The following is a 20728-nucleotide window of genomic DNA, read 5'->3' as shown; positions in this document are numbered from 1 at the left end:
GAAAGGGAGTATGCTCTTCGCTCTGCAATCCTGACTGAGGGTTATGTAATCCTTGCATCTCCTTTTAGCACTTGAAACTCATTTTTCCATTGATATTGAAAATCACAGGATTACGAATTAGGTCAACTAACCGCTTGACCTAACCATTTTCCTGTGGCAAAATGGGTTCCAACTTTTAAACAGCTGTGTTACAGTGGCGGAATATCATTGGCTTGTTATCTGGGGATTGCTTATGGGTCTTGACATAAGACAACTTGATTTATAAAAAAAGAATACTTAATATTAACAAAATTACTTGAACTCTATCAATCATGAATTTATGAGAATTCAGATTCCAATCTTTTAGTCATTTCTTAAAAATAAAAAGTCTTCCTGTCCTCACATAATCTGTAAGAGTTCATCTAACTTTTAAACTGATAAAATGAAGCAAAGACATTTTTAAGTATTCTGGGGGTAAGATGGGTGTCAGTACTGTATTTCCTTGGGACTTGGAAATACATATGTATACACATATGTGTGTGTGTGTGTGTGTGTGTGTGGCATATATATATATATGCCAGTGTCCTTGGCTAAACATTTGCTTAAAAGGTATGGATATAATATCTCTGCATATATGTATATATTTACTTGCATATGTATGGAATTGATTAAAGAAGTATAAGAAACTAAAAATAGGGCAGTGACTGTGGCTCAAAGGAATAGGGCACCGGTCCCATATGCTGGAGGTGGGGGGGTTCAAACCTAGCCCCGGCCAAAAACTGCAAAAAAAAAAATGAAAAAGAAAAAAAAGAAACTAAAAATATATTTGTTGTCTTCCCACAGGAGAAATGAGTTGCCTAAACACAGGAATAGGGAGAAAATTACAGTTCACTCTATAACCACTTGTACCATTTGGTTTTTGTACCATGTGGATACTGTAAAAAGAGGAATGTCCTTGGCTGGTCCAAACCAATCTGTCATCCTCAGCATCAGTAGTGAGGGAGATGTCTAGGCATTTGGGGCTCCTACTTGAGGGACTAACAGCATTATCACTTATCACTTGCTCAGCTCCTGGACTAGCAGGAGTGACAAATGATGGTAACCTTCTGCCATTTGCCAGAGTGTTGTATGCAGCCTCAGTGTTTCCCTGTAAATGAGAAGCTTCCTGACATACAAATCTTCCTTGCATATGAACATTTTGAGGAGCCAGTCCAGTAGTAATTTGTATAGCAACCACAACATGCTGTTTAAACAACAAACCTTAAATTACTCATTTGTGGGATTGCGTGAGGGTTTCCTGGAGAGTGAGGTTGATTTAGGGATCAGGGATCAGCTGCTGAGGCTGGCACTTGGAAAAAACAAGCCAAGCATTCACACCCCAGACCACTCAATACCAGCATTGTCTCCAATCCATCTTTCATAAGGGGGTTCCAGGAGGGGGAGGGGCTGAAGGAGGGAGAGGAAATCACCCATTTTAATCCTGTAAAAGGAAGTGCAGGAGAGAGGAAAGAATGAACAAGATGTGAGTATGAAAAACCACTTGCCAGGAATGCTTAGTTTGAAATGAACTTCAGCTTTTAATCTTAGGCTCCACTGTCAAGTTCCTTGTCGGTTTCCTTATCCCATGGTTCAGGACTGGTCCCCCTGCCCCCACCTCAATGGTTTTCTGTCCTCTTGTTTCACACCCTCCATTTGTCAAGGTTCACATCTCTCCTTTCCATCTCCTTTCCCTTCCTCTCCTCTCCTGGATTCTTTCTCCTGTTTCTTTACAGCTAAGTCCTCTCCTTCTCCCCTCTCTTGAACAGTACCCTAAGCTCCATCCCCCCTTCTTAAGGGCATCAGCCCGGCCTCAGATGGAGCTGTCGTCCTGACAACCTAAAGGCGCATCAGGCTTTCCCGGAGGCTGGACGCTGCTGAAGGGGGCAGTTGTGCAAAGCTAGGGGCCACCGCGAGGGGCGGGGGCGGGGGGATGACGTGGAGGGGTTGTCTGTCGAAAAGCAGCAGGGTGGGCGGGAGGCGCTGAGCAGAGCGCGCCAGGGACTGGAGGGAGAACCAGGGAAGGCAGGAGGGGAGCGAGGCTCGGGCTGCTGCTGCTGCTGCTGTGTGGCTGCTCCCTGACGCTCCCTGGCAGGCTCGGTGCCGGCTCCCTCGCCCGCCCGCTGCCAGCCTGGGAAAGTGGGTTACAGAACCGGGGAGCTCAGCTCAGACGCCGGCGGAGGAGCAGCGGGGAGACGGGGCAGGAACCCCCTGCTTTGGCCTTCTCTTCACCTTTTCTAGAGGATTTTAGATTTGATCGTTCTCTCTTTTTCTCTCCTCTGACTTTTTCCTCCTGCTTTGGTTTTATGAGGGCTTTGTTAAGTCTTAGAGGGAAAAGAGCCTGAGCGAGGCAAAGAGAGAGGCAAAGTGGAAAGGAGCACAAACTGGCAGAGCCTGTTCCGCCCTCGCTGTGGACGCGAGCCCTCTGTCTGTAAAGCCCTGTCCCCCACGAGCTGCGCGCACACACCCTCCGGAGTGCACGGGGACCCGCGACCCAGTGCGGCCACCATGGTCGGGAGAGTTCAGCCTGAGCGGAAACAGTTGCCGCTGGTCCTACTGAGACTGCTCTGCCTTCTTCCCACAGGACTGCCTGTTCGCAGCGTGGATTTTAACCGAGGCACGGACAACATCACCGTGAGGCAGGGGGACACAGCCATCCTCAGGTAGGGCTTCGGGCAACTTTTCTGCTGCGTGTGTGTCTCTGTGTGTGTGTACCTGATCTTGAACTCCAGCTCTGGATGTGCAGGCTCCCTCCGGGGTTGTATGTGTGCGCGCGGGTGTGTATCTCTTTTGCTGACTGGTGGATCTTATAGCAGCCGCAAAATTCAAGGAAATTTTGGTCCCTGTCAAGGACCAGTGGTGCTAGTTAAATGCTGTGTGGTTTCAGGAACCTTGTTTCTCTTGTCAAGGAAGCCCAAGTTCACCTCTGGCATTGTGACTTTTGGACAGTATTCTTGTTATTGTATTCGCTGTTCCCTTGCACTTCAGAGTTTCACTGGGGTTCCTTAATTTCGAAAGAAGGATTGTTGAACTGTGGCTCTCAGAGAATGGTACACAGAACTGCATCCTCCTCCCTGCTCCGTGTGTGTGTGTGTGTGTCAGGGCTCTCCCTCTAGCCTAGTAGTAGTTCTGATAGAAGGAAGACTTTGTGTGAGGCTCTTCTAATTGACAGAGACAGCAATAAATCAATCTTAAAACTTTGGGCGGTCACTGAGCCTTTCTGCAATGTAGATAGAAATCAACACAAGAATAAGGAGAGGAACAAAAATGCCAAATTGCTGGTATTTCAGAATAGGAGTGTTAAACACAGAGATCGGGAAAGAATAATCTGGCATAAAATGGATATTTGAAATCAATTATGGACTTCAAAGTCATATTTCTGTGCAGGTCTGCCAAACTTTGAAATATAATTTGAGACTGACATTTGGAAAAGAAGAGTCCCAGGTCCTTGGGAGTTTGACCCCTATAAGGGTCAGTGAGCTAGAAGGACTGAACAGGGACCTAGTCATAATTTTATTTCTAGAAACCTCCAAGCTTCTTTTCCTGTATGTGTCTTCTCTCTCCCCCCCCTTCCTCACATGGTACCTAACCCTTGTCCTTTTGGATTTCTGGCATAGACTACCCTCACTCCAAAAAAAAGAAAGAAAGAAAGAAAAATTCCAGAAAGAAATAAAATGCTCTCCTTAGAGATTCTTTAAAATCTCATTTCCTCCAAATAAAATGACCCTGTGTCGGTCTGTCTATCTAGCTAATATTGCTTGTTGTGGGAATAAAAAGCAGTATAGGATAGAAAATAAACCTCTAATCTGTGTGCAAGAAGCTGATAGTGCATAAACCCTGGGGCATCAGGGAGCAGTTCTCCAGCAAAGCTGCCGACAGCAGCAAAGTTTTCTTTCCTTTTCTCAGAAATAAATTTGGTTGGCTGTCACGGAGTATCCTGCTTTGGGATCCCTACCCTTGTTAGAGAAGTGAGTGTGTAGTGTGCTTGTTGTGTGTGTGTGTTGTGTGTATGTGTTGCTCCAGATTGTAAAAAGTAAGAAAATGCTAATGGGTAAGAAACTCCTTTCTTCATTTCCTGAGCGTTGGGTGATTATGAATCCCAAAGACCCTGCTATCCACAGCAGATTTTCCCTTCTAGCTCTCTAGCCTTGTAAACCTGCATGTGTGATTTATCCACATGGAGTAATAAGATTTATGGAGTAATTTATCTGTTTGCAAAGGGATTTGGACATGATGCAGAAAATGTTTTTGCAAACACACAAGCATGCCATTTTAACTGTGAACATTCAAACTCCCTAACGTCATTAACCCTTTACTGGCAAAGCACTCTATATAGTTTTATGAAAGCCTTAGAAATATTTTTTCACTGATTATAAGATTGAATATGAGAAAAGGGACTATGCTGAATGTATATGCTTTTTATTTAAATGTCCATGAACTTTGTATGGTATTTCTAATTCAGCATCACCTATATCTTAAGCTACAGTTATTTAAATTAGATAAGCATGCAAATGTTAATTCAAAAGAATAAAGAGATTTTTACATTTTCATGCGGTATATGTATAGAAGTCTATGTCTATGAGAGGCAGACTCATTACGTAGTTATGTTTGTGTGATATATATGTGCTTCTGTATGTCTTTGGCTCAAAAAAATGGAGTTTTTAAAGCATTACACTTTGGTTGAAATGAGGTGTGGAAGTAGAAGTTGTGAGAAAAGAGGATAAACCCAGAACCATTTATTCTCTGAAATAGACAACAGGGCATGCAGATGAGCCACCTATGCAAGTCTATTACTTAACCAGACCTCACCTTACATGCCCTCTTTTTATTTCCTTGCTTTGGACAAAGATTTATTTTGGGGGTGGTGGAATCCTCTATGGAGAGAATTCTCTTTGTTTTCTTAGCTGACCTTCTTCTCAATTTCTTTAACTGAATCCAGTAAGCTTTGTGGGTCAGTTCCCTGGTGAAGAATGGTGCTCTTGCTTTCTGTTTACAAGTCCAGCCTGGGAAAGGCGCGTTTCCACTTTAATTGTGACATTTTACTGGGTGCATGAGCTTACAAGGAAGGAGAGGAAGGAGAACTTGATTCATCGGAAGCCATAGTAGATGTTTGGCAGTGAGAAAGAGAAATGGCTGGAAGAAAATAAAAGTCCTCTCTTCGTGAGTCTGTGGCCCTGAATAATCTAAAATGGCAACAGAGGACAAGAGAGGTTTGCAATTTTGGTGGTCCAGAGTTGGCTGACTGGCCCAAAGAATCTATCTTCACTTCTTAAACATTCCATGAAATGGGGGTTTCTTTGGGGAATCAATGCTCGTTGTTGTATAATTACAATCTTTCACATAACTGTGCGTCATGATGGGAAAATGTACATTAGTCTTGGGGTCTTGCTCTGTAATTTCTACCTTGTTGAAAACAAACAAACATATTGTAGAATTACAGTAACAAAATTGGAGGGAAACGGAAATAGCCTCAAGTGTGCGTACCTAACCCAGTTGTTCCTTAGAAGAGATTCAAGATCTTTATGAGCAATTGTATGAAGAGCTAAAGAAAACCCCTATACCAACTTTCATCCCAAGCACAAAGAATCGAAGTGTGATCCACAGAGTAGTAGCGGCAGCTGCAGCACCTGGGGTGCCTTCCTAGATGGAATGAACCAGAATCTATATGCACAAGAAAGTGAAACACACTTACTACAGGACTTTACTCTGAAGCAGCCTCCTTAGCAGTTCACCAATTACTGGATGACTCTCTAACACTGGTTATTCTATCCTCCACTCTCACACACAGGCACCCATAGAGACTCCTGTATGATCTTGATAGGCTGAAATCATGTTGTTTTTTTCTTTCTTCTTTTTTTTTTTTTTTAAGCTGTCACCCTGGGCAGAGTGCTGTGGCATCACAGCTCACAGCAACCTCAAACTCCTGGGCTTAAGCAATTCTCTTGCCTCAGCCTCCCAAGTAGCTGGGACCACCAGCTCTGGTGTATGTGGCTGGCACCTTAGCTGCTTGAGCCACAGGTGCCGAGCCCATTTTGTTTTCTTAATAAGTCAAAGAAAAGTGGAAATAGGAATGTTCTGAACAAATCCTTAAGATTTCATTTTAATAGTCCTACTGACCAATTCACAAGAGGGACTCTTTAACAAACACAGTCAGTGTAACCTGATGCTTTGTACCCTCAATGAATTCCAAACAATGAATAAATAAATAAATAAAAAGGAAAAACTACTGACTGTATTTTCAATATCAGCAGCAAATGTATGAAAAAACTTACAAAATACTGATCCCAAGGAACAATGCAAGTTGCATAATACTTTATATTATGCATTTGTTAGTAAGGTAACTTTGTAAAACTTACAGATATATACATGTACATACCTGGGCACAAAACATAAGTACATCTATGATTCAATGAAGGGGCTTCACACTATTATGATTGTAAATATTCTAAACTCCAGGTGTTGAAATTTTATTTATTTCACAGTTATGACCCTGTAACTATCTGTGACCCTGTAAATATTTAATATTTACAGAATATTATAATATATTCAATAAAGTTAACATTTTCCATGATTTTAATTTAAATATAACTAATAAGTATTTGGGATTTCCAAGGAAACAAGTATCCAATTGCAGGATAGTTAATTATTAGTTTTTCAAAATCCTGGGCCTTTGCTTCCTTGTTTGTTTCTACAGTAAGGAAGAAACGACTCTTTGACAGTAAAACGTAAAGATTATCTGCAAATTTCAAGGAAAAAGAGTGGTTTCTCTTCTATGAGGCATCTGTGACGCCTACATTCATTAATAAAGTGTCAACACTCCAACAAACTTGCCACAATATGTGATGTTTTACTACTTATAATTCACTCTTTGAGAACAAATTGTGAGCATGGGTCTACTGAGAGAATGTGTAGCAATTATGAAATTTTCTTTTTCTGTAGCTAAATCACTAAAAATAATCCAAGTTGGTTGAGTATTACTGATACTTTTTAAGGATCATCCATTGTCCCTAAAATCCTTTATCAAATATATTTGGTAAATGATAGCATGCAGCATCCTATATATCATCTACGGACATGCCACATTATGTACCTTTGTTAAAGAACTTTCACGCACCTGCTAATTATCTTACTTGTTGTCATTTATGGCTCAAGAAACACAGCAGGCACATCATCTCATAAAAATATAACAAATTGTGACCGTTTGTTGTGTTTCTATAAGTATATATACACACATATACAATAAATAGCAAAGGCAACTTTTCTGTTTTGTGTAATTTTGGAACGACTTATATGTAGAATTGTGAAGAAAGCAACCAAAGGTGCTTAACTTGTTGTTCACTAAGTCCGTTGGTGAGGGCTAATCATTTGTGTTTTTCAAAGCTTGATTCCACGTAATAGGAAACTCAGGCCAAATAGGATTAATACATTTTGCTCTGGTCTCTGAGAGCTCCAAACACAAATGTCTGTGACTTATCTGCTAGGAGGTTGCCTGCATCCACTGATCCCCTCTCTGTCTTCACGTGAGCCTCCTCAGGCCATTACTTAGAGGTTGTTTACCCTATTCTTTGCTGAATGTTTCAACTGTTAGGCTCAGAAAATCTGGGCTCTAAATTTGGATGTATCCTTGCATATGAGCAAATCCCTTACATATTCTGCACCTCAGTTTCATTTACTAAGTGTTGGTATTATCTATTTTAGTTACTCTATAGGGTTGTTTAAAGCAGTTCACAAGCAGTAAAGTAGGAAAGTGTTTGAATTGCTGTGTGGTACACAATCCTGAAGTTTCAGTTATTTTTTTCCGCTACATATGGACAGTTGTTTAGATTTTAACGAACTTATTTTTTTTAGTCCAGAGTTTCTAGAACTTGAGGGTGAATCTAAATTACGGTTAGGGCTCTATAAAACAAATTACTTCACTTCCACCTCCACCTTCCTATCTACCTGAGTTGTAGGTATCTGGCAAGGTCTGGGAACTTTCATTCTAACAAGTTCTCAGGTGATGCTGATGCTATAAGTTGCAAGTGTGGTCCATAGATAGGAATGTTAAGGTTACATAGTTGCATGTTAAACCCACAAATGTGAGGATCTATCCCAGATGACTAAATCAGAATCTATATTTTGTTAAGATTTCCAAGTGATGCTGGCACACTGAAGTCAAAGAAGCACTGCTTTAGACAGTTCACCAACCAGCTTGGGCATCATAAGCTGTAAAGCTTTTAAAAAAATATCAACGCCACATATTCCCTACTCTCAGGAATCTCATACAGTTAGTTTGGGGAAGCACTGAACATAGGTTGTTCTTTTTTGCATTTTAATGATTGTGTTGTATTATAGAGGGAAGAACTTCTGTCTCAGTGGATAAAGGAACTCTTTACAAATCATTTTTAGGGCAGCACTAAATAGACATGCAATATGGAATTAGTGTCGTTTGAGAAATGTGCCAACAACCAAAGATGCATGAATCCAATAGTAAGGGATGAAAGAAACTGCCGTAGGTTCATTTCATTACCACAAAGTTTCATCACAATGTCATGGAAAATGAGGCAACTTGATTTTAGCATGGCTGTAATTTATATAATATCTATTGAAATAGCAGTAACACTTCAACTTTTTAAAAGCTGATCATTCCATGTTCCATGTTTTCATTTAATTTAGGCAAGGCACAAAACACTTCTAGGTTTTTTTTTTTTTTAACTTAAATTTTATTAAATCATAACTGTATACATTTATGGAGCACAATGTGATTTTTTATATACAATGTGGAATTCTTAAATCAAACTGATTAGCATAAATATCACTTTACTTATTTCTTGTGGTAAGATGTTTACAATATGCTCTTAGTTGTTTTGAAATGTACACTTGTGCACATTAGGTAAGATCCCACCAAATACATCACTCTACTTGCTCTCCTCCACTTCCCCCCTCCCTTCTCTCCCTTCTTTCTTGCTGGACTATATTTGTGTTTAGTCATTTGTATGAATGTGTAGGTGATTATATATTGGTTTCATAATAGTATTGAGTATATTGGATACTTTTATTTACCTTCTTGATATACTTTACTAAGACAAATATGTTCCAGCTCCATCAAGGCAAACATAGAACATATAAAGTCTCCCTCTTTTATGACTGCATAGTATTCCAGGGTATGCATCTACCACAATTTTTTAATCCATTCATGGATTGATGGGATTTGGGGTTGCTTCTGTGACTTGGCAATTATGAATTGGGCTGCACTAAACATTCTGGTGCAAAAGTCTGTGTTGTAAAATGATTTGTTCATCTTGGATAGATACCTAGTGATGGAATTGCAGGATCAAATGGTAGGTCAACTTTTAGTTCCTTGAGAATTCTCCATACATCTTTCCAAAAAGGTTGTATTAGTTTGCAGTCCCACCAGCAGTGTAGAAGAGTTCTTTTCTCTGCAACATCCACACCAACATCTGCAGTTTTGGGATTTTGTAGTGTGGGCTAATCTTACTGGAGTTAGGTGATATCTCAAAGTGGTTTTGATTTACATTTGTCTGAAGATTAAAGAGGATGAGCATTTTTTTCAAGTGTTTGTTGGCCATTCACCTTTAGCCTATTTAGAGAAGTTCCTGTTCAGATCTCTTGCCCACAAAGAAATGGTGTTGTTTTTCTTTTTCTTTTCTTATTGATTAATTTGAATTTTCTGTAGATTCTAGTCATCAGACCTTTGTTGGAATCATAACCTGTAAAAGTCTTTTCCCATTCTGAAGTCTGTCTGTCTGTCTGCTTGCCATGCTCTTACCTGTGCAGAAGCTTTTTAGCTTGATTAGATACCAGTAATATATTTTGATGTTGCTACAATTGCCAGGGGTGTCTGCCTCATAAAATATTTTCCCAGGCCAGTAACGTAAAGCGTTTTTCCTGCACTCTCTTCTAGGATTCTTATACTTTCATGTCTTAAGTTTAGATCTTTTATCCAGTGAGAATAAATCTTTGTTAGTGTTGAAAAGTGAGGCTCCAGTTTCAGTCTCCTATAGGTCGCTATCCAGTTCTCCCAGTACCATTTGTTAAATAGGGAATCTATTCCCCAGTGAATGTTTTTGTTAGGCTAATCAAAGATCAAATGATGATATGTGGCTGGGTTCATCTATAGATTCTCTATTCTGTTCCATATATCTACACCTCTATTTTTGTGCCAGCACCATGCTGTTTTGATCACTATAGATTTGTAATATAACATGAAGTCTGATAATGTGATGCCTCCTGATTTGTTTTTATTTCAATTAAGTAATACATCAGGTATTTAAAGTTTTTTTTCTGATTTCATATAAAATGAAGCACTATTTTTTCAAGTTCTGTAAAGTATGACATTGGTGCTTTGATATGGATTGCATTAAATCTGTATATTGCTTTGGGTAGTATGGACATTTTAACAATGTTGATTCTTCCTAGCCACGAGCATGGTATGTTTTTCCATTTGTTAACATCTTCAGCTATTTCTTTTCTCAGGGTTTCATAATTCTCTTTATAGAGATATTTCATATTCTTTGCTACATAAATTCCCAAGTATTTCATCTCCTTTGGCACTATTGTAAAAGGAATAGAGTCCTTGACTGTATTTTCAGCTTGACTATTGTTGGTATATATAAAGGCTACTGATCTGTAGGTATTGAATTTGTATCCTGAGACACTGCTTGCTATATTCCTTGATCACTTTTAAGAGCTTTGTAGTTGAGTCCCTGGGGTTTTCCAGGTATAAGTTCATGTCATCTGCAAAGAGTGAAATTTGACATCTTTGGACCCCATTCGAATACCATTGATCCCTTTCTCTTGCACGATTGCTAGGACTTCCTTTACTATGTTTAATAGCAGTGGTGACAATGGGTATCCTTGTCTAGTTCCAGATCTTAGTGGAAATGTTTTCAATTTTACTCCATTCAGTATGCTATTATCTGTGGGCTTCTATCAGTTTGAGAAATGTCCCATATAAGCCTATTTTCTTAAGTGTTCTAATCATGAGAAGATGCTGGATGTTATCAAAAGCTTTCTCTATATCAATTGATAGAATCATATGATCTTTGTTTTTTGTTTTATTTATGTGCTGTGTTATATTTATAGATTTATGTATGTTGAACCAACCTTGTAACACTGGGATAAAACCAACTTGATCATGGTGTACACATTTTTGGATGTGTCATTCAATTCTGTTTGCTAGGATCTTATTGAATATTTGTACATTGATATTCATTAAAGATATTGGTCTATAGTTTTCATTTTTTTTGTTGGATCCCTTCCTGGTGTGGGGATCAAGGTGATTATTTGCTTCACAGAATGTGTTGGGAAGGATTCTTTATTTTTCTATGTTTTGGAAAAGGTTATGTAATATAGGTACTAGTTCCTGTTTGAAGGTTTGGTAGAATTCTGATTGAAGCCATCTGGTCCTGGACTTTTCTTTTTTGGGAGATTTCATATAGTTGATGCAATTTCAGTGCTTGATATAGGTTTATTCTTTCTAATTCTTTGTGGTTGAGTGTTGGAAGGTGGCATGCTTCCAGATATTGGTTCCATATCCTCCAGATTTTTATATTTCTGAGAATAGATTTTTTTTTGTAGTAATCATTGAGGATTTTTTAAATTTCTGAGGTAGTTGTTATTTCTCCTTTATGATTTCTGATTCTAGTTATTACAGATTTTACTTTTCTGTTTCTGGTTAGGCTAACCAAAGATTTATTAATTCTATTAATCTTTTCAAAGAACCAACTTTTTGTTTTGTTGATATTTTGAGTGATTCTTTTGTCTCAAATTTCATTTAATTGTGCTCTAATTTGGGGTATTTCTTTTCTTTTGCTGGGTTTGGAGTTGGAATGTTCTTCCTTTTCCAGTTGCTGGAGATGACCCATTAGGTTGTTGACTTCTCTCTTTCTATTTTCTTGATGAAGACATCTAATGATACATATTTCCCTTTGCAATATCACACAGGTTTTGATAATTTGTGTCTTCTTTATCATTTTGTTCCAAAAATGTGATGATTTTTTCCTTAATCTCATCTTTGACCCAGCTATCATTCAGCCTATGGTTATTTAGTTTTCATGACTTTGTTTGAGTTTGAAAATTTCTGATGCTGTTGAGTTCAACTTTATTCCATGATGGTTCGAGAAGGTACAAGGAATAATCTCTATTCTTTTAAATTTGTTGAGTTTAGACTTGTGTCCTAAGATATGATAAATTTTGAAGGATGGTCTGTGGGCTGATGAGAAGAATGTGTATTCATTTTTATTAGGATGAAATGTTCTCTAGAGGTCTCTTCAGTCAATTTATTGTAGGGTCAAGTTTACATCCATTATTTCTTTGTTTAGTGTTTTCTTGGAGAATCTATCCAGAATTGACTAAGGGGTCTTAAAATCTCCAACTATTATAGTTCAAGAATCAAATTGTTCATATCTGATAGAGTTTGCTTTGTAAATTGAGGAACATTCAGGTAGGTTGCAAAAATGTTAATTATTGAAATATCTTCATGTTGAATGTTTCCTTTGACAAATATGTAGTGTCCATCCTTGTCTTTCCTTATCTTTGTTGGTTTAAATCCTATTTTATCTGCAAATAAAATGCAAACCCTGCTTTTTTTCTGGTTTTCATTTGCCTGAATTGTAGATGTCCATCCCTTCACCCTGAGTCTTATTTTCGTCCTTTGAGGTAAGATGAATCTCTTGTAGACAATAGATACCTGGCCTGAGTTTTTATATCCAGTCAGCTACTCCATGCCTCTTTAGAGGACAATTTAAGCCTTAATTGAGAGAATTGATAGATATGGTAGTGTTTTGGCCATCATATTTTTCAAAGGTCCAGTGGATATTTTTAATACTGTGGAAGTTAGGTTTTGTTTAGTAAATTCTGCGTGAGTTTACTTTGGTGGTAGACCATTGTACTGGTCATTATGGAAAATGGGTCTGAGAATTTTCTGGAGAGCTAGTTTAGTTATGGCAGGTTTCCTCGACATATGTGTGTCAGAAAAATATTTGATTTCTCCATCACTAATGAAACTCAGTTTAGCTGGATACAAGATCCTGGGCTGAAATTTTTGTTTTATCCACTGGACCTTTCGATCACCATCCTCTTCTGGCTTGAAAATTTTCAGCTGAAAGATCAGCAGACATTCTAACATTTCTCCCTTTGTAGGTGATGCTTTTCTTACATCTGGCTTCTTGCAAGATTTTTTCTCTTTTATATTAACTTTGACAAAATTAATTACAGTGTGTCTAGGAGATACTATATTTGGATTGAATCTTGCTGTGGTTCTGAAACTGTCTACTATCTCAATTTCTGGATCTCTTGGAATGCTTGGGAAATTCTCCTCCATAACATTTTGGAGTAGAGCATCTGTGCCTTTAGAACCATCCTTCTCTCCTTCAAGAATTCCTGTAAGTCAGATGTTTGATCTTTTGGAATGATCCCACAACTCTCTCAGGGAATGTTCTGTTCTTGTTTCCCATTTTTCTGCCTCTTTGAATGCTTAGGATTGTTCAAAAGCCTTATCATCAATTTCTGAGATCTTTCCTTCTGGCTGCTCAACTCTATTACTGAGGGATTCTACTGTATTTTGAAGCTCCTCCAATAACTTCTTCGCTTCCTTGCACTGTGCTATCTCTTTTCTCATATGTCCATATCCTTGGTGAATTTGTCTTTGAATTCATTAACTTCTTGAGACAACTTTTGAACTACTCTTTGAATTTCTATTTCCATCTTTTCCTCCATTTTATTCATCTTATTTTCCATCCATATCTGAATTCTGTTTCTGACAATTCAGCCATTTGTCTATTTGGCATTTTCTGTTGTATCTCCTTAGTCATGCCTTGGGAGAGTTGATCCTACTCTGATTATTCATATTTCCAGAGTTCTTTCACTGGTTCTGTCCCATGAGTATTTTCTGCAATTTGGCAATTGAAACTGGTAGGTTAAAGTTGAATTGGGGGCCCCAGGAAGTAGAGTTAATGAACACTTTACCAATGAGCTGAGGCTTGTGATTGTGGCTTTTCCTATACAGCCTTACAAAGGTCCCTTTCAGAGCTGCAGCCAGAGACTCTGAGGACCTGCTTCATGAGATAGTGCAAGCTGGCTCTGTCTTGAAGTCAGCCAACCTCTACCCAATCCTAACAAGTTATGATAGTAGGCTGAAATCTCAACTGCAGTCCCCCCGCCCCCCACCATCAGAGACAGCTGAAGGAGGAGAATCAGTCCTTTCCAGCTACAAAATAACTGCTACTCAACCTCAGAGGGTCCCTGGGTGAACAGCCCAGGTCAAGAGTTCTAATCAGATTGTCCTGGGCAGTACAAACACTGCTTAACAGGGAGAGTTCACAGGGTCTCCAGCAGCTGATGGTAAAAATCCACAGGTAGTCCCATCCCACAAACTTGAGGAGATGGAACCTGTATCCCTCTGGTGAGCTACCAAGTAAGAAAAGATCTCCTGCCACACACCATAATTGTGCATCTCTTTCTCTCCCACGTGTCCCTCTATTCCCACACCCACCAGCTTCCACTTGAATCACTGTTTCTGTGCTGCTGTCCAGCAGCCCACACAATGCCCAGACCTCTCAGGAAATTGCCAAACACTCTGGGCTCTGCAGGGGACAAACCTTCAGACCTCTAGGCTAGTGTGGAAGCATGGACTGGGAGTTCATAATTATGGGGAAAATATTTGTTCAATTTTATGCCAGGCAGGATGATACCTAGGTTCACAAGTGGGACCTTCCTGGAGAAGGAAGTCCAGTGGTTAGTAGCTCTCTCCTGTGGGGTAAAATGACAGGTCTTTTGTTCCCTGCTTGCTTGCAGAGAGCCCACAGTAAGTCTTCTGTTTCAGGGAGGGGTTTCTTATCCTTTTGGAGATGGGCTTTTTACCTGGAATTTGTTTTTCTGGATTGTCCTTGGAGTCGCAGCTTACCTCAGCAGAGACGATGTGCACTTGTCTATCTTCTTTCTTAGCTCAGCTTCCCACCTTTGGCTTCAGGAGTCCACTTCTGTCCAGTATCTCTTCCTCTGGACAGGAGCCCCTGGCGAAAGCTGCCTCTAGTTGGCCCTCCTCTATGTCTCTTGTTTTTGTTTTTATCGTTTATAATGCTATCTCTAAGGGAGAAAGAGACGATATTTAGATAACGATAATGTCTTCCGTATTAACTTATTCAAAGAGGCTTATATATGTACATGATTTGTAAAATAATGACCTTTGGCTTTAAATTTCATCTAAACTTTACATAGTTGTCAGTCTTTAGTTGAAATTTATAGACCAATCTTTGTGTCACAGGTACAAACATTCCATGAAGGGTATAATAAGTTCAGAATGCTCAATGAGAGTCAGAAAACTGAGACCTAACTAACATGAAATATTCTAATATGTTAAATGAGGATAACTGACAACTATTTGGCCTACTAAATGAGTTATTTTTATGATAAAATTATATATGCAGAGGGTTCCAAAAATGTATACACATTTTAATAAAGGAAAAAACTATTAAAATTGTAATACTTGATATATACTGAAAACAAAAGATGAATACAAATATTTGACTTATACAATTACAAGAAGCACTCTAAGTGGTTACCATCAGCATCCAGACACTTCCAATTACTGCAAACCACTGCTTGAGAATGTCAGCCGAAGTGTCCACTTGTACCATTGCACAATCCGTTTTAATTTCTTCCCAAAGTACCACCAGTGGAGCTAGTTTTCTACAATGCACCATGTCCTTTAAGGGCCCCCATATTCACATTTGCATTGTCATTTTGTTCCCACCATGTCCTCAAGTTTCTTTTTTTTAATCTATTTTTTATTTCAAATTAATATGAGGGTACAATTTTTTAGGTTGCATTGTTCTCACTTTCAGGGTAAATGTGTTATACACCCTCACAATGTGCACTTTAGGTGAGATCCCACCTTTTCCCCTCCCTCCTTGTGCCACTCATCTTCCCTCTCTCATCCCCCACCCACCTCCCTCTACCTCTATACCAAACTATATTTGTGTTTTATTGTTCTTTTGAGCATGTAATTGGTTATATATTGGTTTCATATTAGTATGGAATGCACTGGATACTTATTTTTCCATTCTTGTGATACTTTACTAAGATGAATGAATTTCAACTCCATCCAGGTAAACGTAAAAGATGTAAAGTCTCCATCTTTTTTAATGGCTGAATAGTATTCCATGGTATACATCTACCACAGTTTGTTGATCCATTCATGGGTTGATGGGCACATAGTTTTCTTCCACAACTTGGCAATTATGAATTGAGCTGCAATAAACATCCTGGTACAAATGGCTTTGTTGTAAAATGATTTTTGTTCTTCTGGGTAGATACCTAGTAATGGGATTGCAGGATCAAATTGAAGGTCAACTTTTAGTTCCTTGAGAATTCTCCATACTTCTTTCCAAAAAGGCTGTATTAGTTTGCAGTCCCACCAGCAGTGTAGAAGTGTTCCTTTCTCTCCATATCCAGGCCAACATCTGTAGTTTTGGGATTATGTAGTGTGGGTTAATATTACTGGAGTTAGGCGATAACTCAAAGTGGTTTTGATTTACATTTCTCTCAGGATTAAAGAGGATGAGGATTTTTTAAAGTGTTTGTTGGCCAGTCATCTATCATGGAGAAGTTTCTGTTCAAGTCTCTTGCCCACCGATAGAGGGAATTGTTTGTACTTTTCTTATTGTTTAATTTGAGTTCTCTGTAGATTCTAGGTATCTGGACTTTGTCAGATTCATAACAAGCAAAAGTCTTCTCCCATTCTGGGCAGCACCTGTGGCTCAGTCGGTGGGGCGCTGGCCCCATATACCGAGGGCGGTGGATTCAAACCCGGCCTCGGCTGAACTGCAACCAGAAAATGGCTGGGCGCCTCTAGTCCCAGCTACTCAGGATGCTGAGGCAGGAGAATCGCTTAAGCCCAGGAGTTGGAGGTTGCTGTGAGCTGTGTGATGCCATGGCACTGTACCAAGGGCCATAAAGTGAAACTGTCTCTACAAAAAAATTAAAAAAAATAAAAAATTAAAAAAAAAATCTCCCATTCTGAAGACTGTCTGTTTGCTTTGTTTATGGCAACTTGTGCAAAATGATTTTAGCTTGATCAAATCCCAGTTATTTATTTTTGGTGTTGCTGCAATTGAGAGTATACTGATCAAAGCAGCTTGACACTGGGACAAAAATAGAGATGTAGACCTATGGAATAGGATAGAGAATCTAGAGATGATCCAGCCACATATCATCATTGATCTTTGATAAACCTACCAAAAACATGCACTGGGGAAAAGAATCCTTCTTTAGCAAATGGTGCTGGGAAAACTGGTTATCCACATGTAGAAGACTGAAACTGGACCTACACTTCTTACCACTGACCAAAATTGATTCTTGTTGGATACAGGATTTAAATTTAAGACACGAAATAATAAAAGTTCTAGAAGAGAGTGTGGGGATAACACTTGAAAATATTGGCCTGGGAAAAAACTTTATGAGGAAGACTCCTTAGCAATTGCAGCGATGTTCTCAAATTTCAAATGCCCCCTCAATATGGTATTGAACAACAATTGTGCTTCTGTCATTTTCTTTGACCATCCTGACTGACACATGGTGGAGTTAACGTTCATTAAATTAATGCCTTTTTTTGAGCAAATAGGTCAATACACATTGGTCGTAATACACATTGGTACAGTAATTCAGTTCAACTTTGAAAAGTAATATGTATGTAGATAACATTGTTTAAAATGTGTATATATTTTCTCTACCCCTGGTATTCCACAAAATGTTTTATAAATACAAAAAGGTATAAAATGTAAGCTTTTAAAAAGAGTATTGTCATTATATTTACATGAGCATGTAACTTTTAGAAAATATTTTAAAATTTATAAAATGAGATTCTCATTTTTTTCTTGTTCATAGTTTTTTTATTGTCATAGTACATAGATACATAGTACATAGATATTAAATCATAGTACATATTAAGTCAAAAGTACATAGATCGTAAATACATTTATGCCCATTTCAGTGTGTTGATTATTTGTACAAATTGGAGTGATTACATCATACTAATCAGCATAGCTTTCACCTCATTTACCCAATTATAGCATTAGGAGATTCTCATTTTTGTTTCTATGTTAAATACTGGTCATTTGCTCTTACATATTTTTATTTTTTTATTTCCATTCCTTTGAAGTCACAAGTGTCTTCAAAAATAGCTGAGTTTCTTATCAGGAGTACAGGGCAAGTGGGTACTTTTTCTTATATTCACCTGTAACCAAAATTTAGTCTCAAGTTAATATGTGATTGATCTGAACAAAATAAAGTTCTTTACTTCAGATTTTTTTTTTAATTACTGTAGAAAAAAATCATCAAAATTTAAACTAAAGAAAAGCTTTGGAGGTTAGGAAGTTTGCCATGTCATTGTAAAGTGCTATAACTGAGAAGAGATAAATTTAGTCAGTTTCCCAAAAAGTTTGAGTGACCAATTGAGAACGAGAACACATGTTTTCTAATGCTCATTCCACAGTACCACTGAAATTTTCATATTGGTTTTCATTTGATCCAATGACATGTCATTTATCATTATGCCCAATATTATGTCCCAAGATGTCTTGTCTTCTCTTCTTTTTCTTCTCCACTCTCCTCCTTTCTCTTCTCCTCTCCCCTCCTTCCTCTCTCTTCCGTACATTATGCCCTCTTTTTTTCCCTCACATCCATACAAATCAAATCTGCATTTATCTGCAGAGGATTCTGCAGCCGGTGATGGTCAAGGTGGATTTTTTTAAGGAAATGTCCCATGTCTACTACCTGTCTAAACCAAGTGGGTTTTCCTTCCTCCACTTGCAACTTCCAGCTTACCATACTCCTAAAGCTATTCTTGTATTTGGCAGAACCTGTACAGGGGATCCCTTGGCCCCTAAAACCATATGTCCCTTTATAAAAAAATTATCTTCCTTTCACTTCTGATACCTCTGTCTTCTACTTAGCCTTCTTAACTGAATTCAAGCTCTATACCCCAGTTACTTCTGTTGGATTTCTACACCTAGAAAAGGAACCATGCCTTATGGTTCCTTATGACCTTCTGCCTGGCTAAGCCTCCTATTACCTGTCTGTCTTAGAGGGCCCCTGATAAGCATAGTTGCAGAAAGATTGTGGTCTGAATCTCTGCTTGCAGTTGGTAGACTATCCTCTCAACAGTCTCAAGGGGTGCTCTACACATTGTATTCATTGCAGATGTGTTTGTTAAAATCTTCTGAGGAAGGTAGAACATTTTCTCCCCCAATTATACCAAGTTTACTTTGGGCTAACAATAGAGGTGATGTTAAGCTGGAAGGAACTGGATGTAGATCTAAATCTTACTCCTGGATGGTAAAGTCAGATGTTTGGAGGCTTCTGGTGTGGCATCAAAACAAAGTATCCTAAAACTTTCTTAGCAGATGAGAGATGGGGCTAGGAAGGTCCAAGGTGGTTTACCAAGAGATGTGCAAATCACAAGGGGAAATGGCAATCCTCAGTTACCCACAGAGAGGCAGGCAGGGGTCACAGGCAGGTCTGTCAGTTGAATGTGAAGCTCAGTCACAAAGCCAAGGTTTAGAGAAGGAACAGAATCCTTAGGACAAGGACTGACTTGAATAGTCAGAGGCCTCAGGAATGAACAACGTAGACTGTAGGTACATTACCAAGACAGGTGCCTTGGTCAAGGAGTAAACAAGATGGGACCAGACCCTGGAATCAAAGCTCTATATCAAAGCTACAATAACCCAGGTATGACTTGGAGTTGAGCCTCAGAGAACTGTGCTCTCACTTTTTAAACCTTTTGCTGTGTAAGTGCAGGATCATAAAACCTAGTCTAGTTCTATAAAGGAATGTTGAAGACAAAGGTCTGAAATGATACAAGAACTGTACTCCTTGCTTCTTGCCTTAGCTAAGTTTACTGGATTACATTGTCAATCTACTTAGAATTTACAGACTCCATGTAGTTTGCATAAGCTTGGACTTGAGTTCACCTGAGCATACCAGGCTCTTATTTATAAGATTAATCTTAAAATGTCACCTGATCCCTTCAAAGGATCATTTGACAGTTTAAACTGTCCCTTTACACTAAACTGTCAAACCTCCTTAACTTCAATAACTCTCTGTGACCTGGTAGTTCATTGCATTTACCAATTTCGAATCACTTACAGTCTTTGCTCATGAGTGTGTGAGTAATGTGTACACACCCCATGCTCTTCTTAACTTGGTTAGTGATGCTCCCTCTGCTTGGAAAGTCCTCTTACTCCCAGCTCCTGTACCATACTTCTTTGCTAAGTTAGGTACCCCCTGGCTCCTTCTCTAAAGCTCAATGCTCAATTCTGGTACTAACTCATTCAGGAAATCTACCCTAATTCTTCCACCCCGAGCAAAATATCCGATTTATTTTTGCTGATAGCCTCTCCAGCATACTTTGAACTTAGCATTTGATACATTTTTTAAAAACATTCCATTTACTTGAGCCTTGCCTCAAAGACAGACATTTCATTTCCTTTTCAGCCCAGAAATTAGCTGAGTACCTTGAGTTGCTCAAAATGATTATTTGCCTACTAAATTGAATAGAGAAGTATGGTCATACTCTAAATCAAGCAGACTATAAATTGAGTTATAAAATGGAAACAAATTAGGAGGAAGCAGGACTGAAGAAAGATATCTTCATGAAGTTATCAGCCACTACGGGAATAACTGTGAATGTTTGGTGAAAGAAAGTACAGTA

General features: G+C 38.7%; 1 protein-coding gene across 2 annotated transcripts in view; it reads left to right on the top strand.

Moving 5' to 3' along the window:
* The first annotated feature begins 2046 nt into the window (after nucleotides 1-2046).
* The window catches only part of LSAMP (limbic system associated membrane protein), a 667767-nt gene continuing 649085 nt past the window's right edge, over nucleotides 2047-20728 (top strand). The window contains exon 1 of one of the 2 annotated variants that reach the window (XM_053565704.1): nucleotides 2047-2678. In XM_053565704.1, the coding sequence (XP_053421679.1) occupies nucleotides 2524-2678 (155 nt within the window). In that variant the 5' untranslated portion in view covers nucleotides 2047-2523. The remainder of the gene's footprint in view (nucleotides 2679-20728) is intronic. The other variant, XM_053565703.1, reaches the window with a different exon arrangement.

Source organism: Nycticebus coucang, chromosome 16 (assembly GCF_027406575.1).
Source record: "Nycticebus coucang isolate mNycCou1 chromosome 16, mNycCou1.pri, whole genome shotgun sequence".
Classification (NCBI taxonomy): domain Eukaryota; kingdom Metazoa; phylum Chordata; class Mammalia; order Primates; family Lorisidae; genus Nycticebus; species Nycticebus coucang.
The sequence above is the reverse complement of the archived record's forward strand: the minus strand, read 5'-3'. Positions and strand labels throughout refer to the sequence as shown.